We start from the raw sequence: 25,004 nt of genomic DNA, 5'->3' as shown, positions 1-25,004 counted from the left end.
CGAAAGACTTGGAGTTGATTTCAATATAATTCGTCATTATTCTGCCACTGTTTTATAAATGTCAAAAGTAAACACGGGACATAATTTCGCTTAGTTTAGGTGAATACAGTAAAAAGAGTTACATCCCATGTATCACACTAAAGTAAAACGACATACCGCAGGCATACTCTGTCATACTACGTTATAACCAGAAACACAAACAAAAGCCATGGATAGGAACGTACTCGTCCTCTGAAAACAGAATGGACCGTGGTTTTTTTTTTTTAACTGTGTCAAATAAAGATGAAGTATAATCACAAGATATCTCTAGACATGAAATGAAGCGATAGTAGGGGCAATAGCAACATCATTAGTAGAAGTCACAGTAGCCAGGCGTGGATTGAGAAAGTGATCAAATTGAAACCATTAACAAACCATAGACAACATTCTAATAAAATAGATACCTATATGCATGCAAGAATTAGGCACATGCCAGAAGTGCATCCATGTGTGTAGGTATGTAGGTAGTTGTGTACGTACGTATGTATGTATGTATGTACGTACGTACGTACGTATGTATGTATTTATGTATGTATGTACGTACGTACGTATGTATGTATATATGTATGCATGTACGTATGTATGTATGTATGTGTTTATTCATGCATGTTGTGTGTGTATTTATGTATGCTTGCACTGTATGGTTTTATATGTATGTATGTGTGTGTATGTATGCAAGTATGTGTGCATTGTATGGTTTTATGTGTATGTATGTATGTATGCATGTATGTATCTATGTATGTATGTAAGAAAGCTTGCCAGTAGCTTCCCATTGGTCCGTGGTTCTGCCTGAGTTCTTCCTCCACCAAATAATATTTGCTGTCATATATATCCTATAATGTGCTGACAAAACAGCATTAGTCCTCACAAAACCAGAAATATGATCTTCAGGGAACAAGGACTTTGATCTTTGACCTTTTGATTCCAAAAAGCATAGGATTAATGTTTACATGAAGTATCAAATTTGGTAACAGTACATAGTAGAGAATTTGAGTTATGATATCATGTTATCTGCTAAAGAAGCCAAAGCAAATACTATCTCTCTTAATGTGGAAATAAAAGGCAAGCCATTATGTAATGAAAATAGTAACTTTATTTTCAGTGAAGAACCTAATAATATTGATACAAAAAGCAAAAATTAATGCAACAAATACATGATATTTGCGTAGACAACAAGCTAAATGTCTGCTTTTAAGCAGTTTTTATATATATGTGTGTACATTTAAAATACATAAGTTCAATATATATATGCATGCATTTGGCTTAGCAAGTCCATGAAAGATAAAGCATGCATTCTGAATCTACCTATGATTAAAAAAGTGATTCCTGTGCATCCAGGTGTGCATCCAGGTGTGGTACTAACTAAAGTGAGGTCATCAAGTACAGTATAATTTAAGAACTATTATGTAAATGGAATACAGTGTTTCTAATCAGAACATGTCCTAATTACACAAGATGTACATATTTTCATAAACATACAACAAAATATTTGGATTTACACTAACTGTCTCATGTCTCAGTAGTGATTGGTACTAAAAAGTACTAATTACTAAAACAAGTAAATGTCAAACTCCCAATGTTTTTAATTTTCAATGGGTCCTTTACCAGATTTAAAAGTGTGCTCTCTCTCTCTCTCTCATATACAAGACCCAGCAATAACAACAGACTAATAGTCCCTCTAGCAAAGTCTAAGATAACATTATAAATGTGTGTGGCCCAACATATTCATTACATGGTCATTTTATTGTCACCACAAAGTCTAAGATAACATTATAAATGTGTGTGGCCCAACATATTAATTACATGGTCATTTTATTGTCACCACAAAGTCTAAGATAACATTATAAATTTGTGTGGCCCAACATATTCATTACATGGTCATTTTATTGTCACCACAAAGTCTAAGATAACATTATAAATGTGTGTGGCCCAACATATTCATTACATGGTCATTTTATTGTCACCACAAAGTCTAAGATAACATTATAAATGTGTGTGGCCCAACATATTCATTACATGGTCATTTTATTGTCACCACAAAAGTCTAAGATAACATTATAAATGTGTGTGGCCCAACATATTCATTACATGGTCATTTCATTGTCACCACAAAGTCTAAGATAACATTATAAATGTGTGTGGCCCAACATATTAATTACATGGTCATTTCATTGTCACCACAAAGTCTAAGATAACATTATAAATGTGTGTGGCCCAACATATTAATTACATGGTCATTTCATTGTCACCACAAAGTCTACATATAACAGGTCTAAGCCATGGAACCTACTGTTAATGTAATGATCTACAGCTTAGAAACAGAGTTAACAAACAGTTATATAACGGCAATTACGTTGTATTCTCACAATTACAATACTTTATGATTGCTTGATTGATTAGACATTTTACATTGTATACAAAATTTTATAATTTAATAACATGTTTCGTATTATTTTGATAATAAATGTCTAATAAGTATGTATGATGAATGTTAAGCATATACAGAATTAGTCCAAATCTTTTTTATTGTCCAAGCCACAAATAGTAATGCAAAAAACAAACAGTGTTGATATTGATACGTGCATTTTTTTAGTGTGCACTATTATACTTTCATGAATCTAGAATAAAACAATAGAATCTCTTTTAAAATATTACAAATGCAATTAAAATAATGATTTTTACATTTTTTTAAATGTGCATTTTGTTTAAAATTTCCTAAAATTTTCCATTTTTGTATCTTTCACTAAAAGGATGTTTCTACAACCAGAGCAATCATGCAACACCATCATCATCAAAGTAAAAGAACACACAACTAAATTTAGTTTAAAAAATGTATGCCAACAGGCTATGGGTTAGGGTTTGGGTTAGAGAAATAAAGATAAAATGTAGAAATATTGAACTTTTTTATAATAAACCTTTTTCATTGGTCAGATAGAGTTCGGATACTAAAATACATTACCCGTTTAACTTGTGTACTTTGCCACTGTCACTCTTGCCTCACATGCAAACCAGTAAAAACGTTTGTCTCATTCCAAACATTTGCCTCACTGCAAGCCAGTAAAAACGTTTGCCTCATATGCAAGCCAGTAAAATCTTTGCCTCATATTCAAGCCAGTAAAAACGTTTGCTTCACTGCAAGCCAGTAAAAACGTTTGCTTCATTACAAGCCATTAAAATATTTGCCTCATATGCAAGCCAGTAAAAACATTTGCCTCACTGCAAGCCAGTAAAATATTTGCCTCATATGCAAGCCAGTAAAAACATCTGCCTTGCTGCAAGCCAGTAAAAATGTCTGCCTCATTTCAAGCCAGTAAACAAAGTCTTTGTTGCAAGCCAGTAAAAACATCTGCCTTGCTGCAAGCCAATAAAAATGTTTGCCTCATTTCAAGCCAGCAAACAAAGTCTTTGTTGCAAGTCAGTAAAAATATCTGCATCATTGCAAGCCTGTAAAAACATTGCCTCATACACAAGCCAGTAAAAATGTTTGCCTCATATGCAAGCCAGTAAAAACGTTTGCCTCATTGAAAAGCAATTAAGAAGATTTCCTTCTATGCAAGTCAGTCAAATGGGCTGCCATAAATGCACACTACTAAGGAATGTTTGACAAGGTGTATGACACCGTGGTGATTCCCCATTGAGCCATTGTAACTATTGTGACTTGTTGACCATGGAATCTGATATGAATAGGTGTCTAAGCTTGTCTCAAATACTAACCAATAACAAAATCGGTCTAAGTAAAAGAATGCAAGTAATTTTGCAGAACCAATTTTCTTCTATTCAGACTCCAACAACTCTGACATATTGACTCCAAAACTTACAGAAGCCTTTCTTGTCCCAAATGAAAGCCATCCATAAATTGTCAGGCATAGGATAGGAGTTATTTTGTAAAGAAAAATCAAACCTTTCCTTCTTAGAGACCATCTTACCTTGACCTTTGACCTCAGATCAATCATTATTAACAGGTGTTTCCTTGTCTCAAATGCAAGCCATCTAAAAAGAATAATCAAGCCATGTGGCTAAAAACAAGTTTTAAAAAAAATGCTTTCTCCCTTTTGATCTGTTACCTCAACTACTGACCTTTTGTGACCTCAAAATGATTAGGATTCTACCTTGTCTTGATGCAAGTCATGGACAAACCTTCATTAGGTGATGAAGAACTAATAACTTAGCAAGGAAACCATTTTGCATATTAAATTCATTCTGACCTTCATTCATTTCAATATCAGTAGGTATCTTTCTTGAATAAAATGCAATAGAGTTACAAAGTTTATAAGATACAGATGTGCAGTTTTTCAGATTCTGTGACCTTGACCTTTAACTTTTTCAGCCAAAGCTTAATCAATTTTCCTCTCTCCCCAAATGTACAATACTTAACAAAATGTTTTACCTTACACTTTTGACATGGTGTATTCGAATTGTGAAAATGCAGAAATGTGATGTTTTATATCTACCTTCCAATGAAATTAAAATTTTACTCTTAAAAATGTAAATTACAGTGAAACCTGCTGTTGACAATACCTGCATGTCAAGTACTTTGATATGCATATTAACTGGTATTACAAGTACTTGATATTCATATAAACTGGTATAAAAAGTACTTGACATGCATATTAACTGGTATTACAAGTACTGGATATGCATATTAACTGGAATAAAAAGTACTTGACATGCATATTAACTGGTATTACATGTACCTTATATGTATATTAGTTGATATTACATTTGATATGCATAAATTAGCAATCTTTCATGAGATTTAAGCATCTAATTTGTGGTAAGTTTGAATGACAAACAATTAAAAAAATTTATCACTGTACACTATTATTTTTCAACATATAATGTATCATATATTCATGTACTTAAAAATCTGACTTGACATCGCATGCAAGTTTTTTTTTGTTTCCTTTACATAAAATGCCAGATCTGAGGAGGTAGTAACTTGCTTTGTGTATTATGTAGAATGAAATGATTCATAGGAAAATCTATCCCTATAACATTTAGATTTATAATAATCATCAGTCAATTCTAAGCCAATTCATCAACTGTCAAAGTTGTAGTTTATCAGATAATGATGATATAGGCCAAACTTTAATAACATTAGTGCTGCAGGTTTTCTCAATCCAGGTACATAGCGACAAAATGAATTGCCTCCCTTAGTATTCCACTGATGTTGTCGTTGTTGTTGTTGTAGGGTTTAACGACATTTTTCAGCACTCGATAGGCTGGCTATACATGACGACCAGTATTAGTGGTGGAGGAAGAACCCGGAAAACCCTGGAAAGAACCACAGACCCACAAGAAGCTACTGGCAGGCTTTCTCACATACCCACATTAGCCGAATCCGAGACTTGAACCCACGCAGACAGAGGTGAGATGGCAGTGATCCGTAACGGAGAACGCTTTAGACCACTCGCCCACTCATGGCCCCCTTCCACTGATGTCACACTGGCACATAATTATGATAACAGTAAGGACAAAATGTTACATGGACTGCATTTATTTTGGCATAATTATTTAAGTTCACTAGGACTGAATTTATTTATGTGTAATAATATAATTTCACCACATTATGTTTATTAATATGGATATTGTGTATAAGACATGTGGCTGTATACTAATTATATATTTTTATCATTGCCATCAATTCTTCTTAACACATTTTTGCACGAGTTCCATAAATTTTCTACTTTTCTATTAAAATCTTAAGTGTCAGTATACTGTACATTTAAAGCAGAGATTCTGACATAGGTAAGTTTTTAATAAACATGAAAAATCTACAAATACTGTGATTTCAATCCTCATGTATCTATTTCACTACTGTGAGTGGGTCAACGATGTGAGATGTCAAATCACATTTCTAAATTCAGTAAACAGACAGATCAAAGATAGAACATGTCAAAAATCTGGTCAACAGTGTGATCAATGATAGAACATGTCATAAACCTGGTCAACAGACTGATCAATGATAGAACATGTCTTAAACCTGGTCAATAGACTGATCAATGACAAAACATGTCATCTGAGAATTATCATGTCTCATCTTGCATCCTTCACATCATGTGAAAGACTTTAATTTTTGTAATGATTGAAGGCATTAGAAATGAAATAAGGTTTGTATACAACATATTTTACAGAATGACTTATTTTATAACACCATATATCTGACATCTGTGACTGAAAATACAATCAGTTCATTTACACACACTTGCTAATACACTACAAAAGCATGCTCTCTTTCGTCTTCACACAATAACTGGGTCAACTTCAATGTCCTAACAACATATGTATGTCAATCAAGTACATATATGTTAGCCCCAATTTTTCTTTTCAAATACCAATAAAATAATATTGCAGTTAGAAATTAGAGGTATAAATTGACTAATGGCATGAGACCTGCATACAAGAATAATGCTTTTTTTGTAATATGTGATGAGGTGTTCAACCTGTTCATGTTCTATTGGTTCAAGCCAATTAGCTCTTCCCTCAAGGGATGAAAGAATTTAGAATATCCAGATGGCCAGAAAGATCACATTTATTTATACAGTGATACCCCTCTATATAGTACCTTGTTATAACACAGCCCCTGATATAACACAGATATGGTCAAGGATTCTAATACACTAGTTGGTACATTACTACACAAAATGTAGCCCATTATAAAGCAACCTTGCATACTGATATAACATAGTAGACTTGTATGGTTCCATTGAACAGTACTGGAGTGAGGGATCAATGATGCTGTTTATTTCTTATTTAAATGTTGGAATCCTCAATTAATCAAAAGTATGAGAAAATAATTTTTAATTATTAAGACATCAAAAGTTTTACAATGCTCTAACTTTCAACAAGTGCTTGTATTTAGGACTGACTTGATGATAATTAATTTGACTGAATGAAGTATTGCACAAACAACATGACTGTTAAAATGACTTTGAATACAATTTTCATCTATGGTTGACTTAAATATCGCTTGTAGAATTTTTTAAAAATCTTTTTGGTAAATGATTCCTGTCATTGCACATAATGAAATGAAGGATGTTTTAAAGAGATATTAATAGCCTGAGTGTGTTGGGTGAATGTTTCTTATTTCTAACACTTTATAGGATGGGCACATACTGACCATTAATTGTAAATGATTTTCACTAAAACCATGGTTGATACACACATTCCAGTTTCATTAAGAACGCGGTTCATTCAAATAAGTTCCTGTCTAACACAAATTTTCAATATTTCTTATATACAGATGTAAGGGTACACATAATAGCTTGTAAAAGAAAATAACATAGATGTTGCTTTTCTTAAATTTGTAGCTTTAGGTTCATTTATTCCCTAAATGAAACATAGAATTTCATATGGGCTTATGTCTTTCATGGGATGATAATGTCATATGGGCTTTTGTCTTTCATAGGAAGTTGATTTCACAGCATTACCCCCAATGGATGGCAAGAAAACAAGAAACGTGGATGGAGGTAAACTAAATGAGCTCAAATGGAGAAGCTTCTGGGAGATTCACACCCTGGGCATCCACTTTGGGTTCCATCCCAAAATTGCCCACTTATTTATACTCCCAAGCAAATGAGCCACTCCATTTCATACTAACCATGTTATATTCAGTCATGCTAGTAAGAATCAAAATGTCAGGTTACATGACTAAGTTGCATAGAGTTTTAAAGTCCTAATAATTAAATGACCATATTCCAATTTAGTAAGCAGATGAAATCAATAACTATGTACTGAATTGTTTCAAACAAAATATGTTGTGTATATATGCAAATACATTTTCTACCCCAGCAACAAGAGTCCCTGGGTGGCCACATGGTCTAAGGAGCTCACCATTAGAGAATATACAGGCTGCCATGCAAAGACTTTCATGTGCTGAAATGTGACATTAAACCCCCCACCACCAAAAAATCCCTACCACAACCACACTTTCCTAATGGGGAAAGACACAGCTAGTCAAAACCAAACTACCCCAACCACATCTTTCTAATGGGCAAAGACACAGCTAGTCAGAACAAAACTACCCCAACCACACCTTCCAAATCGGTGAAGATACAGCTGATCAAAACAAGTTTGATTAACATTTGCACTGCTTTGTACAGTATGCTCAATGTATATTGTATCTATACCATACTCTGTCCCATCAATGACTTGTACAGTATACTGATTGTATATATTATGCATACAATACAATGCCCCATCTCCAACTTGTACAATATGCTGATGGTATTTGGCATCTATATCACACACTGCCCAGTCACTGATTTGAACAGTATGCCAATTGTATATGGTATCTATACCACGCTGTCTTGTCACTAATTTGTAAAGTATGCTGTTTGTACATGGCACCTATACCATATACTGCCCAGCCACTAATTTTTACAGTATGCCAAATATATATGGTATCTAAACCATACACTGCCCAGTCACAGATTTGTACAGTATGCTGACTGTATGTCCAAGCTTTTATTTTTGTCATAAAAATAACAAACCAATACAATCAACTGTTAAAGCTGAATTTTTAGTGCTATTTAAGACACTGAAATGTTTTCCTGTTTTGTTTAAATGCAGTAATTTACTAAAGAACATACAAGGAGAAGACAATTACAGGCTACAGTGCATCTAAGTGAATGACCTTAACCTTACCAATGGATTATAACCTAGACATTGTCTAGACAGATAAGAAACAAGAGTCCCTTGTGGGGCTAATGCTAAGCAGGCTAAAATAAGAATTTCTGGCAACTCCAATAAAAGACTGTTTCTTCTCTAAAACTGCTGAATGTTGAAACTGTCTCTGATATTCTCAAGCAATAAGTTTCTCAAGATGGCAGTTATAATGGATGTGAGAGCAGCAATATTTTTATTTAGGACCAGCTATACACCAAAACAGGTCTTCTATTGAAAACACTATGTTCATATATACAAGCCATTTAGATTTTCAATATGGCTGCCATTGTGGCCATACTGGATTTCAGACTGTTACCATTTTCATTGGCCACAGTGAAGGTCAGATCAGAACAGTTTTATTTAGAACCAGGTAGACATCGTAATAAGTCTACTGGTGAAAACCTATGTCACTATGTCTTTCAGTTCTGAATGAATAATCAAAACAATATTTTAAAGATAGTTCCCACTGTGGCCATATTTGATGTTACAGAGGTGGAATTTTCTATTTGGTCCATCATCAGAAATCGTTTTAGTAAAAGCATAATGACCATCCAAGAAAAATAGCAGTAAAAACATTTCCAAGATGTCTGCCATGGTAGCTATACTGGATGTCAGAGCAACACCAGTTTTGTTTTGGATCAGTTAGACCATGGGACATGCAATGTGTGTGTAAAGTTTCATGGAAATTTTGTTTGTGGTTTAGAAAGAGTAGCAATGATAATACTGAGCTAATAGATGGACAGATAACAGACCATCCCATTAAGCTAGTCTATGACCTGTAGAGTTACCTTCCTTTACTTATATATGAAGAAATATGCCAGATCCCATTACAAACAGATGATCTACTCATTCAGTGTTTATCCAGATTTGATAATATGCAGTTCAAATTTGACATTGTGAGATGAAATAACACAAAGGGAGGTAATTAATACTCTAGATTAAACAGAGAGAAAAAAATTTGCATTTCTGTGTTAAATTCATGTACCATATGATTTGCAGACAATCAAAGAAAGGGGGAGGTCTGAATAAAGTGAAAAATATGTATTAAAAAAAAAGTGAAAGATAATACAGACTAAAAATATTTTTCAATAGTTATATTTCCATAATCAAAGTACTGTGAATACTAATGACTTAAAAGGCTCAAGTGACACTCATTCACACAAGATGGGAAAATATAACTCTGAGACAGTGATTATGTATCTTTCCATCATTGTAAACTTGCTTTTCTAAATAAAAACTATATACTATATTTTTTTTCTAAATTATTATTATTATACATCGTAAGAGAATTTGCCTCAAGATCTGAAACATTATTTATGAAAGTATGGTGATATTCTCTTCAAAGAATTTCTATTGTTGATGTTTCAGTTGTAACAATGTCCAAGGGAGATAACTTCTATTAGATCTAATCATTTATCAATCTTGAGTTGCTTTACTGACAATTAAGATCAACATGAAATGTCAGCCAGTATATATTTTGTTACCAATTTTATTAAGATCATAAGGTTTGCAATTAGTATCGGTAATGCAAGCAATATTTGATATAATAGAATGGATACTGTGCCACAGAGATGGCCATAGAGATGGAGGGACAATATCGCCAAAAGTCAAAATATACTGCTGTCAATAACTTTTATATTCTGTGTCAACATTATCATTTCATTTACATCCCAAGGGAATCTATATTTTAACACTTGAAACCTTTCTTGTGAAATTACTTTGATTTCCATTTAAAAGCAGTTTCTACCATAGCTTAAATTAGTACTCGGTTGAACAATATCCATGGGAGATAACTACTATCAGGTCTAATCATAAACCTAAACTGGAGTATTGTAGTTGCCTGATGACATAAAATTAACATGAAAGGACAGTTGACCTATACACTGTTATTAATTTAATGAGACCACAGAGTTTATTACTATTATTATAAATACAAATAATATTTGGTAAAAGAGAATGGACACCATGCCGCAGTCAAAGTGATAATACATGTAAGCCCAAAACATTTTATAAAAAAACTACCTAAAAGACCTTTTATAAAACAAACAGCTGTTAATAAAGCTAGTGAGTGATATACTATTATAGTAATTACTATAATATCAGAAATTTCTGTAACATACATAGAATATTAAGTCACACTGATTTGCACAGGAATCCAAATATCTGTACAATGAAATAGAGCTCTGCTCTCAAATATTGATCCAAACCAAGAACAACCAAGCAGAACTGCTTTCCATTCACATACATTAATGTGATGTACCAGTACATTAATCTGATGTACCAGTATACATTAATCTGATGTATCAGTATACATTAATCTGATGTACCAGTAAGAGCTAACCTTCCTTCCTTCCCTGACAAATATTTCACATAATGCACAAAATCAATGTTCAGTCACAATATCAAAATATCTAAGAACAAGTAGACAACAAAAAAAAATGCAGGCAATTGATTGTAAATCTAAAACGAAAATATGCACCTAATTGTGTGAACACTGTTGAATAATAATTTATGAAGATAAAATGTACGTGGTTTTAAATGTAAAATAAATTCTTGATGAGAAATGAACACAAGTACCTTCCCAACATTTGTAATTTATATCACAAAGGTTGCAATTATAAATAACTTTGTAAATTCTATTCTAGGACCATGAGACATATGGTCTTAAATTCTATTCTAGGACCATGAGACCAAAACAAATACCACAAAATTATAAAATTACTGTACATAAGGACAGACTGACAATACCAAAACATAATATGCCTAACTCAAGATAGATTTGCAACATAAATTATGAGATGGAAACTAGGTAAATAAATGTATACCAGGGCTAATCAAAACAGCAGTGAAATTGCATCAATAATCGTTCTTTGTGAACATTATTTTGGGAATGCATGGCATCAGAAAAACTAATGTAAATTCAGAATACGTCAATGCACATAGCTACACTAACACACAAAGCCAATTTCCAGACACGTATACCACTAAACCTGATTTAAAGTACGTTTTTTTGGTGACGTACAAAACCTGTATGCAGTGTGAATTGTTTAAACAGGACAAATCATATAAACCAGTAATCATGTAATTGAACCTTTAAATCAGCTGACCAGACAAGCAATTAAAAATGCTGTATTCACTTCTCTCTCATTTCCTTATCCACGAATTCATTTAAAATTATGTTTAATGGAAAAAATGAACACAATTTAAAACGGACATCACAAATATGTTGTGAAGAAATAAAATATTTACATGACATGTCAAGAAGAAAAATGAAACATGTAACTTGATATTTCTCATATTCTTGCTAGGAAATGTGACTATATATAATAATCGGGGTGTTAAAAATCTCCCCTTAGCTATATGAAAGCCACATTTACTAGAATATTTCAAGCAGCATACGACAATTAATGAAGGTATACATGCATATATTACATTTCCTGTAATTTTTTATACAAATTAATTCTTCATACATTCTGATCGGTCCAATGTAACCAAGAAGTCTTTGGTGCTAATTTTTACAGATCACTCACATCTCTCCTTGTCTGCATGGATTCAAGTCTTGGCTCAATTGATTTTTTGGGGTGCATGGAAAAGCTTGCCTCCTTTATGATTTTAGTAATTTAAAGCAATAACTGTAGAGATTTATTTTCAGGTGGAAAGTTAATTCAGATTAAAGTGATCTTGACAATGAAATACGGGCCCTTGTTCTACATAAAGATTTTTTTATGACAATTTTAACATTTTAATCATCACTAAATAGCACTAATTCTTCTGCTGTTAAACCACATATATACATGTGCTTCCTATGACAGGTCAGACGAGAAAAAAAAAAAGAAAATAGACATTCTTTAGTACAAAATAATATGAAATTGTGCATGCATTCAGCTTAAATTTTTTTTTATAAAAGTGACTCGTGACCATTGCAGACCTACTGCACTCAGTCTTTGGGTTCTATATGTGTATGGTGTTTGCTTATGAAATCGTTATTAATTTCCTATTTTTTATAAAAATATTTTACTGTCATGGAAAAGCAAGTTCACAAATGACAAGTCATTCTCTGCAATTTGCACAGTGATTAGTATTATAGTAGTTTTCACAAATGTCTTTCGATATTCACAAAATCTGAAGTAAAAGTTATATGTACGCTGAAAGCAGGTTTTGATTGTTAATTATTCTTGCTGTAGTCATTCAAATAAAAAGGCGTACAAGTGTTAATTATTGGAAATTTACAATGGACAAATGTACATGGAAACGCATATGAGAAAATTTTAGCAGTATGAAATTTGTACAGACACCGTTCATAGACCCTGGAACATAACGAACTGTACATGTACTTAGTCTTTCTTAACCTTGCTGTTAATTTTTCCCATTGAATTCAGACACAATGATCTGTGACAAAATTACTGAATATTTCAAATCCGAGTGCAATTTTTCAGTGGAATTACATGCATGATGGATGAACTGCATGCCACAACGGCACAATAGTAAATGGTGTTGATACCCAATTCATGATATACATTAGACATGAATACACGTATATGTGCCAACACGTTGTTCTCTGAAAAAAAGGAAAATATTGTCCAAACCCTGCAGTAACACAATTCTGCTATTAACGTGATCCAATTTTTTTGACCCCAATTATCGCGTTACAGCGGGGTTCCACTATAGTATGCCAAAAACTGATGTGATCATGAGCTAACATCAATAATGTAATTCAAGTGAGATGAAATATAGGTCATGATAAGATTCTTTGATTGTAAGGGTGTTGTCTTAACAGTTTCACGACTCTAGCAGAAGTGGTGCTTGATAACTGCACATCAAAATACAAAATTGACTCCAAGTCAGTGAAGCATACAATTTGGACCACAGTGAAGTCAGTGAAGCATACAGTATGTTCTCATCAACCTGCATCCCAAAGATTCTAGATAGGATACATAGCATGCAAAACAATCATGTTTTCCAAAGCCAAACATACAAATTTAACTTAAAGTAAATGTTAATATAGGTCACAGTAACCATCTTTTCTTGTAAGGGTATGGTACTAATGAAGATCTATAGTCATCTGATTTAATGAGGAGAGCATAAACAGAGCATGAAAATAGTAAATTTTAAAACACACAACTGATCCCAAGAAAGTAAAGGTGAAATGTGGGTCACAGTCACCTGATTTGATAATGAAGATTTAGTCAAGATGCATCCCCTTGCAACATTTCATGGTTTCAGATATAACAGTGTGCATAGGGTGCAAAAGGCCTATATGGTTATCAGCTAAATGCAAAAATGGAATGTCAGCTAATAAAATGTGAAATGCAGGTCACAGTGATCTCATTTTGTCCAATGGTGTGGTCCTAATAAAGATAAGTTTGATGATAATAGCATGAGCAGTGCTAAAGAATTTTTTTTTATCACACACTTTAACCAAAATCAATGAGGCATGAAATATGGGTCAACATAACCTACTTTTGTGACAAGAAAGTAATACTCATCAAGATGCATCCTCTCACCAAGTGATCCAGGTGGAGCAGTATTTATACAGTGTGCACAAATCCAAGCTAAATGCAAATATCTTAACGAAAAATGTACTATTAATGTACATGTCTGAACAAAGTTTGCGCTCTCGCTGAGGAAAGTGCTAAGCAATATACTCAAAACTGACCACTCCAGTGGTCATCTGGTTAGAGTGTCTGCCTTGAATGCAGGAGGTCATGGTTTTTGATGCCCTGACTGAGTCATACCAATGACTTACAAAAATGGTACTAACAGCTGCCTCGCTTGGTGCTCAGCATTATGAGGTTAGTATTAGGACTGGTCGGTCTGGTGTTAGGACTGTGACTGAGTGGGACATCATGCTACATATCTGTGGCATGGTGCCCCAGTGCTTGACAGGACTATAAGCTGCCACACTGCTGACATAGCGATATGACTGAATTTTTTTAAAGCTACGTTAAAAATCCAAATCACACACACACTTTCCATTTTCCCATTTTATAATTCTTTCTCTATATTTATGGCATGTTCTGAAAGGAATACATCCCGCTTATTTCAACCTTCTCACAAGTTACATATCATAAAGTCTAGTTCCCCCTTACCTTTTTATTAAAGTGTTTAGTTGTGGAACAGTACTCCTTCATAATAAAGTACTGTACCTATCTAATACTTTGTTATTTAGGCATTTAGTTCTGGTAAAATACTCCCTCACTGTAATGTACATATTTTGCTGTTAAAGTGTTTAGTTGTTGAGTAGTACTTGCCCAGTGCTAGGCATCACTATGAACTGCCATCATCATTAAAAATCCAAATCACACACACACACATACTTTAGACTGGTGCCTAGGACCTAGGAAAGAAGAGAAAGGTTGAGTGAGACTGTACACAGATGTACGATTTTATATGTGTAGATACCAACACTGCGGGTACCATAAAAGCTCCCCTTTACTTCAAAAATTGAAAACTTTACAGATGGTTGTTCTTATTGTGGGTTAAAACCATTTCCCATCCCAAGATAGGCTATACAAGGCAGCCAGACTAAATGATGGAGGAAGAACCATCAACCAACAGGATGCTACTGGCAAGCTTTCTCACATACCCACTTTGGCCAAATCAGAGACTCAAACCCATGCAGACAGGGGTAATTTGGCAATGATCTGTAAAGATGAATGCTTTTTGACCACTTGCCCACCAAGGCATGACTTTATATAACCATTCAGAACCTTACAACTGACACATTTTCTTGACCTACAATTCAGCTCAAAAGTCAAAGAATGAAGTGTGCTATAAATGTATTACCTGCTACCCATACAACTGTGGAAATAGGCCTGCCTGTAATATGTATAGCAGGTATGTATACGTTAAGTTCAGCATAATTTGTAATGATTTTACCTCTTTTGCAATATTTGTTATCTAAAGAGAGGTTTAAGAGTAAAATCTGATCGTTAGTTGTATATTTGTTGTCCTGAGAACAAAATATATCTTGATATGGTTTAAATTCTTTATAAAATTTATTCACTATTAAGTCAATGAAGCTGTGTGACCAACCGTAGCTGACTTTTCCCAGTCTTTAAATCTACTGGTTCGTTGTTTACATCTGTATCACTGTACCATCCACATTTGAGAAATATTCAAATATATGTGTTGCCAATATCTGAATCTATATCCGACTTCCTGAATCTATCACAGTCATCACTGTCATCACAGTCATCACTGTCTTCACAGTCATCACAGTTATCATGTCATCATCTGAACTCAAGAAAGTGCTAACAAAAATCTGTGGCCTCCATTCTGGACCCTGCAGAATCTAACCCAGTTACTTGAAACAGCAGATTAAAACTGTACCTTAAATAACAACCATGCACTCTGACATAATGGCTCAATTAACTTAATACCTATAGTTTCAAACAGGGAGTTGTCTTGAAAATTGGTGGTATTAAAAATGGCTTAAAATGGTTGATGTTTAGTGCCTGTGTCGAAATGTGCTTCTGTGCAGCTGTGGTACAGGTAGGTATACAAATGTACTTGTATGCGAAATTGTTGAGGCATCAAAAATTGCTTCCACTGAAATGCAAGAAAGATATCCAAAAGTACTGTAAAGACTTAATTATTCTTGATCACTTTAATAAGTATCCCTCTTTAACTCAGTTGGTCGAGCTGCAGATATGTAATCCAAGAGTTAAAGGTTTGATACCCATTTAGGCCAGACAGGATCAGCTGCCTCATTGTTTCCTGTGGAAAGGCACTTGGCTTCCATTTCTTGGCAGGATAGAGCCAATAAAGTGCTGACAGTGCCTTTAAAAATATCGACAAGATTAAAGGCTAAACCTTTCCTTTGTGACCGAAAAGTCATTTCAGTTTTGTCTTAAATGCATGGTAATAATTTACATTCAGAAAATTGTCACTTTATTTTTTTTACTGCAAGCTTGGCAAAAATTTACAGAATTTAAATGTTCAATGAAAAAGAAAATCACCAGCATAATTATTTTTCAGCTTGTGAAACCGGCAAAAAAATTAGTTTTGTAACTAAGTAACAGCCAATCAACATTCAATATTCTTTTGGAAAAGAGGATAGTATATTTACCACTCCAGCTCAATTCCCATTAGGCAAGATTATATTAAAGTGCTACTTTTGTGTGAAACATCTACCAAATTATGGACCTCACAAATATTTACATGGCATTCCACATAAAATTAAGTGAATTTATTGAGCCAAGTCATTCATGAGATGGGGCTGGAGATGACAAAGATCGATTGTGCTTCTGATCATTAGGTTCTGGGATGAAAGAAACATCAACAAACACAGGAGCACTTGGCGTCTTCCTTTCCCGATAAATAGCTCCCGCTTCTGCAGTGCTTAAATCCTTGTCGGGCAGTTGTACTGTCAGGTCCCTTGTATCACTGCTTGTCTGATTGGCTTCAAGCAATTTGCTGGATGTTTCTTTGTTCTCGACACTATCGTCTATGTGAGTATTGTTCGACTTAGAACAGGGATTAACAGTTCCAAGGAATCGACTGAACACATTTGGTTTTGATGTGGAACGGTTTTTGGCCGTTGTGTAACTAACCACAATTGGGAAGTCCTCTGGAAATAGAAAAAACAATTCAGAAATATAACTTTAATGATACATGTTAGTAAGTTATTGATTAAATTTTTTTAAAAATTACTTGAAAATATTATATGATACAGTCATCCTGTGCTGTAATGAACAACTAAGGCTTCATACAGAGAATTTGTAAGAGATTGACCATTTAATTGAGGGGAAGGAGGGCTGGGATTTTCATTCATGGAGAGATATTTTATTTCTGTATACCTAAAGACAATTTCTTTTTTCCAACTAATATAATGGATCTAATGGAGAAACAATATTATTTTTCTAGCTTCTTGATGGCCAGTAATTTTTGTGCCCCAAATCTAAGCCCCCAACTCCACACAGAAAATTAAATGAAAGTCCATAGAAGTCCATTTGCATTTTTCAGGTCAAGACTGGATATTTGTTATGCTACTATCATAAGGTAAGAATATTGGTCTTCATTTGCAATATCATAATGTAAGAATATCCTAATATAAGAACTTTGGTCTTTATTTGCAATATCTTATCATAATGTAAGAATATTGGTCTTTATTTGCAATATCATAATGTAAGAATATTGGTCTTCATTTGCAATATCATATAATGTAAGAATACTGGTCTTCATTTGCAATATCATAATGTAAGAATATCCTAATATAAGAACTTTGGTCTTTATTTGCAATATCTTATCATAATGTAAGAATATTGGTCTTTATTTGCAATATCATAATGTAAGAATATTGGTCTTCATTTGCAATATCATATCATAATGTAAGAATACTGGTCTTCATTTGCAATATCATATCATAATGTAAGAATATTGGTCTTTATTTGCAATATCATAATGTAAGAATATTGGTCCTCATTTGCAATATCATATCATAATGCAAGAATACTGGTCTTCATTTGCAATATCATATCATAATGTAAAAATATTGGTCTTCATTTGCAATAGCATAATGTAAGAATACTAGTCTTCATTTGCAATATCATATCATAATGTTGTTGTTGTTGTTCTAGGGTTTAACACCATTTTTCAGCATAAGATAGGCTATACATGGCAGCCAGTATAACTGGTGGAGGAAAAACCATGGAAAACCCAGGGAAGAACCACCGACCCACGAGAAGCTACTGGCAGGCTTTCCCACGTACCCACGCTAGCCGAGCCTTGGACTTGAACCCACGTAGACAGGTGAGATGGTAGTGATATGGAATGGTGAGCACTTTAGAACACTCGGCCACTCGGGGCCCCTCATATCATAATGTAAGAATATCATAATGTAAGGATATTGGTCTTCATTTGCTATATCAGATCAATAAGCAACAATATTGGTCTTCATTTGCAATGTCATCCCATAGCATAATGTAAAAATATTGTTCATTATCTGTGACAAATAAATTGTGGATCATGTTAAATTTAATTGTATCCTATTTTGTGGTTTGGCTATAATATGCATATGAACTTAAGTCTAGTAGATTTGTCATTGGAAAAAAAATATACTAAATACTGAGTGATTAGACATCAAGACTGGTACAAATGTCATATAAGACAAAGTAGATATCAAAAGAAGTCTTACAGTGAATATACCACATCAATAAACTTTCCATTCAGAAGACAATTTGATGACAATATTTTTCAGATAGCCACCATAGTGGCCATATTGGATTTAACACCAGCACCAATTTCAGTCTTTTGCTGAAAACAACATGTCAATATAACTGTCTAATCAGAAAAAGCAGCAATGACATGATTTTCAAGATGTCTACTGTGGTGGCCATATTGCACAATTTTCATTTAGGACTACCTAGACATCATAAGAAGTCTTTTAGTTGAAATATCACGATGATTTGACCATCAATTCAGTAAGAGTAACAATAACATGATTTTCAAGATGGTAGGTGACAACAAACATTAGATTTCCACCATTTTCACTTAGGTCCAACTAGACACCATAAGAAGTCTTTTAGTGAAACTCCATGTTGAGAAGAAATAGCAATAACAAATTTTCAAGATGGGTGCTGTGGTGGCCATATTGGATGTCCAAGCTGTACCACTTTCATTGAGGACTAACTGCACCTGGATATGAATGTGTGTAAAATTTCTCGGCAATACTCCAGGTAGTGTATGAAAAACTACAATAACAATATTGTGCTAACAGACAGACAGACAACAGACAAAACATCATCCAATAAAATCTAAGGTCTATAACAAGTAGAGTTAATAAAGCTAGTACATAAATGAAAAATCCAATAAAGACAGCTGTTTATTTATCAAACAATGTATCCATGAGGCATAGCAATTACTTTCACATTAACATAAATTTACATTTATTCAGTATGAATTACAATCTAACTGAAGATAATACAGTGCTTCATGATACATCCATACATTATGTGCTCAGAAAATATGTAAACTGTGATTAGACTTGAATGCTCTGTTTCCTTGGAAGCTTGCCAATTTTACTTAATTGCATACAGTTTTTATAAGTACTAATTATTAAAAATAGGCATAAATTATTCTTAGGGACGAGGTAAAAATTGACACCAATTGTGAGTGATTTTGCTTTTCATAACAACATTAGTACAGATCTTTCAATTTCACAAAATTTGCATGCAGATTTAATGAATATCTGCTGTTCCTTATTTTATGAAGACATTTAATTATATTTTTAACCACTATAAATACCACTAGCTTTAAGAAAAACCACGAAGGACAAACAAATGATGTTTCATCATCGTATGTGGCAACAGTGGTGTGTTGTTATGTTTTACCATTGATTGTGGCAACAAGGGTGTGGTGGTATATTTTACCATTGTATGTGGCAACAGTGAGTGTGGTGATATACTTTACCACTGCATGTGGCAACATGGAGTATGGTGATATGCTTTACCACTGCATGTGGCAACAGTGTGGTTGTATGTTTTACCATTGTATGTGGCAACAGGTAGTGTGGTGGTATGTTTTACCATTGCATATGGCAACACAGTGTGATGGTATGTTTTACCATTGTATGTTGCAACAGGGGTGTGGTGGTATGCGTTACCATTGTATATGGCAACAGGGGTGTGGTGGCATGCTTTACCATTGAATATGGCAGCAGGGATGTGGTGGTATGCTTTTTGATTGTATATGGCAACAGGGGTGTGGTGATACGCTTTACCATTGTATATGGCAACAGGGGTGTGGTGGTATGTTTTACCATTGCTTGTGGCAACAGGGGTGTGGTGGTATGTTTTACCATTGTATGTGACAACAGGGAGTTTGGTGATATGATTTAACATTGCATGTGGCAACACAGTATGGTAATATGTTTTACCATTGTATGTAGCAACAGGGTGTGTGGTGGTAAGCTTTTCCATTGTATATGGCAACAGGGATGTGGTGGTATACTTTACCACTGTATGTGGCAACAGCAGGTGTGGTGGTATGCTTTACCAATGTACATGGAAACTGGAGGTGTGGTGGTATGCTTTACCAATGTACATGGCAACTGGGATTGTGGTGGTATGCTTTACCACTAATTGGCAACAGGGGTGTGGGGATATGCTTTACCAATGAATGTGGCAACAGGGGTGTGGTGATATGCTTTACCAATGTATGTGGCAACAGGGGTGTGGTGATATGCTTTACCAATGTATGTGGCAACTGGGTGTGTGGTGGTATACGTTACCATTGTATATGGCAACAGGGGTGTGGTGATATGCTTTACCAATGCCTGTGGCAACTGTGGGTGTGGTGGTATGCTTTACCAATGTAAGTAGCAACTGCGGGTGTGCTGGTATGCTTTACCAATGTATGTGGAAACTGGGGATGTGGTGGCATGCTTTGAATATCAGCTTAGTTCATTTTTAATTGCAACTCTGAAGTTGTAATTAACTTACCCATAAACAGCATGAAAATTGGTACACCATGAATTTAAGGTGTTACAATATTTACCTTGGTGTACTTTGCTGCATATTTCATATATAATGTCCTCCCTCTTACACTGCTTTAAACAGTTTATTACATGTTCCAAGGCCTCCGCTGTATCGCCTTTCCATACCCGCCAATCCTGTAGGTACCCATTCACTGCAAATTTATGTTGGCTTCCTATAACAAAAATCACAGACCATATTATGTACAAATATTACCATACCATATTAATTTCTATATAATCGACATCCAACTATATCAACTTTTGTTCAATACACATACAACCATATAATGTTTTGTTGCAATACTGGTTTGGCTTTTGTGTGTTTCATACCATTTTTCTGCACATGATACATGGCAGCCAAGAAAGACCAGAGGAAAACCTAGGGAAGAACCACTGACCTAATGGACACTACTGGCAAGCTTTCTCACATACCTACATTTCCCAAACCAAGGCTTGTACCATGGTAGATAATGATAAATGTACACAAAAAATACCTACCACCCTCACTAATTTAAATAAAAGTACATTTACTTATTTACTTGATTTTACACTATTGTTTTATGAATAAATGTTTTTGTACCAGTTATACATACCTTTATATTTTTCAACAGTAACTTCATACTTGGCAGGTTGTGGATGGTTTCTGAATAATTCTTGAGCAAGGGTCCAAATTTGTCGATCTATTCTGTCTTCTATTTCTTTCTGGGACATTGTCAGAACTAAGAAAATATAGAATGATATTAACATTGAGACAGATAAAACTTCAGACTGAACATATTTTCATCCTTTTAATTAGTACCGGTATGTTAATTACTATGAATAAATTCAAGGAGAAATTAATTGGCTTTGATTTTTAACTTTCACAGGTACCTTAGCCGTTTCAATGTGACGTCCAACATACAATCAAACAATAATTAATGGAATACATAAACCTATCTATTTTGCCAGCAAATTTTCCTGAAAATCCTAAAGCTGTTGCTAGAACAAAAAAGTAGGTCACTATTACTTAGTTGCTAACAGGTGTGATATTCAATCTTCCAAATGTAAAGTTTGATGACAACATATGTAAATTGTACAAAGAAAGAACTTCAAGGTAAATATAAAAGCTATTTCAAATAAAACAAAATTACTAATATTATTGACAGCTTGGAATTTCCAGATATAAAAGATTAAAAATGATCAGAGAAATGAAAATAAATAAAGAGCTATTGATAATCATGTCTTATTTATCTTTTTCAATAATCTATTTATAATAAAATGTAAACAATAATCTGAGAGAACAAATTTAAGAAATAAAAATATAGAAGCAATACCTTTGAAGAGAACTTTTAAGGACATGATCCTGTTTTTTTAAGACCTTAATCTGATAGATATCAAATTATATTAGAGAAGTTAATCCCCCTAAGGTCTAATCTTGTATTTTTATTAGCTGAATGAGTTATCTCCCATTATATGAGCTTGCCTCATATCAAGTCCAAATGCCATCTGAAATACCCGCAATTACTATTTTGAGAAATACGAGACAAAAATGTTAGGTCACCATGTGCTACCTTTATCCTTGAAATGGATGTGTTGAAAATGTTCCTACCATCAAGTTACATAAATGCACAGTCAAGACTTTCTGAGATATGAGCCAAATACAAAAGAGAAAATAGTTACTTTGATGCCTGTACCAATCACGTTAATACAAATATTGTCACATCCATATATCAAGAACAAATTATAAATCAGTAAATCAGGGCAATTACTTGCATAAACCAGGACTATAACGTACTTATTTATACAAATTTCATGGTGAGAGTCAAAGACTTAAACTGAAGTAAATTAATAATGTTACTTTGTACAAAGATCATACATTCAAGTCACTCCTGCTGGAGAGTTGCCATTTCTAACACTTTAACAAAAAACTACTAGACCTGAGATCTCCAAGATTTTGTGTCATTTCTAACAATTTAAAAAAATTGCTGGACTTGAGATCTAAATTTTGTGTCATTTCTAACAGTTTAAAAAAAAACTACAAGACTTGAGATATCCTAAATTTTGTGTCATTTCTAACAATATAACAAAAAACTACAAGACTCGAGACCTCCCTGATTTTGTGTCATTTCTAACAATTTAACAAAAAAACTAACAAGACTTGAGATATCCTAAATTTTGTGTCATTTCTAACAATATAACAAAAAACTACAAGACCCGAGATCTCCCTGATTTTGTGTCATTTCTAACAATTTGACCAAAAAGTATTAGATTTGAGATCTCCTAAATTTTGAAATCTCCTACATTTTGTGTCATTTCTAACCATTTAACAAAAAATACTAGACTTAAGATCTGACTGATTTTGTGTCATTTCTAACAATTTAACAAAAAACTACAAGACTCGAGATCTGGCTGATTTTGTATCATTTCTAACAACATAACCAAAAACTACTCAAATTGAGATCTATTAGATTTTGCGTCATTTTTAACAATTTAACAAAAAATACTAGACTTGAGATCTCCCTGATTTTGTGTCATTTCTAACACTATAACAAAAACTACTAGACTTCAGATCTCCCTGATTTTGTGTCATTTCTAACAATTTAACCAAAAACAATGAGGCTCGAGATCTGACTGATTTTGTGTCATTTCTAACAATTTAACCAAAAACTACTCAAATTGAGATATATTAGATTCTATGTCATTTGTAACAATTTAACAAAACATACTGGACTTGAGATTTCCCTGATTTTGTGTCATTTCTAACAATTTAACAAACAAAATACTTGACTTGAAATCTGGCTGATTTTGTGTCATTTCTAACAATTTAACCAAAATATGCTTGACTTGAGATCTCCTAAATTTTTTATCATTTCCAACAATTTAACAAAAAACTACAAGTCTCGAGATCTCACTGATTTTGTGTCATTTCTAACAATTTAACAAAAATTACTAGACTTGAGATCTCCTAAATTTTGTACCATTTCTAACAATTTAACAAAAGCTACTAGACTTGAGATCTCCCTGGTTTTTATGTCATTTCTAACAATTTAACCCAAAACTACTAGACTTGAGATTTCCTAAATTTTGTATCATTTCTAACAATTTAACAAAAAACTATTCAATCTGAGCTCTCCTAGATTTTGTATCATTTCTAAAAATTTAACAGAAATCACTAGACTCGAGATCTCCCTGATTTTGTGTAATTTCTAACAATTTAACCAAAACCTACTAGACTCGAGATCTCCCTGATTTTGTGTCATTTCGGACAATTTAAGTAAAAATAAAAGATTCAAGATCTGGCTGATTTTGTGTCATTTCTAACAATTTAACCAAAAACAATGAGGCTCGAGATCTGACTGATTTTGTGTCATTTCTAACAATTTAACCAAAAACTACTCAAATTGAGATACATTAGATTTTGTGTCATTTGTAACAATTTAACAAAACATACTGGACTTGAGATCTCCCTGATTCTGTGTCACTTCTAACAATTTAACAACACAAATACTTGCCTTGAAATCTGGCTGATTTTGTGTCAGTTCTAACAATTTAACAAAAAATACTAGACTTGAGATCTCCCTGACTGTGTGTCATTTCTAACAATTTAACAAAAAATACTCGACTCAAGATCTGACTGATTTTGTGTCATTTCTAACAATTTAACAAAAAACTACTAGATTTGAGATCTAACTGATTTTGTGTCATTTCTAACAATTTAGCAAAAAACTTATAGATTCAAGATCTGACTGATTTTGTGTCATTTCTAATAATTTAACAAAAACTACTAGACTTTATATCTCCCTGATTTTGTGTAGTTCTCTGAAGATGATCACTTAGGTTC

General features: G+C 33.6%; 1 protein-coding gene across 3 annotated transcripts in view; it reads right to left on the bottom strand.

The window, feature by feature from the left end:
- Window positions 1–1,109: 1,109 nt before the first annotated feature.
- LOC149782365 (uncharacterized) overlaps window positions 1,110–25,004 on the bottom strand; it is a 106,967-nt gene continuing 83,072 nt past the window's right edge. For all 3 annotated transcript variants that reach the window (XM_089933739.1, XM_089933738.1, XM_089933741.1), the window contains 3 exons: window positions 21,778–21,903; window positions 21,205–21,357; window positions 1,110–17,278 (listed from right to left, as the gene is read on the bottom strand). In XM_089933739.1, coding sequence (XP_089789865.1) covers window positions 16,911–17,278; window positions 21,205–21,357; window positions 21,778–21,903 — 647 coding nt within the window. In that variant the 3' untranslated portion in view covers window positions 1,110–16,910. The remainder of the gene's footprint in view (window positions 17,279–21,204; window positions 21,358–21,777; window positions 21,904–25,004) is intronic.

This window comes from Sinohyriopsis cumingii, chromosome 15, assembly GCF_028554795.1.
Source record: "Sinohyriopsis cumingii isolate HCF-2022 chromosome 15, ASM2855479v2, whole genome shotgun sequence".
NCBI lineage: Eukaryota > Metazoa > Mollusca > Bivalvia > Unionida > Unionidae > Sinohyriopsis > Sinohyriopsis cumingii.
The sequence above is the reverse complement of the archived record's forward strand: the minus strand, read 5'-3'. Positions and strand labels throughout refer to the sequence as shown.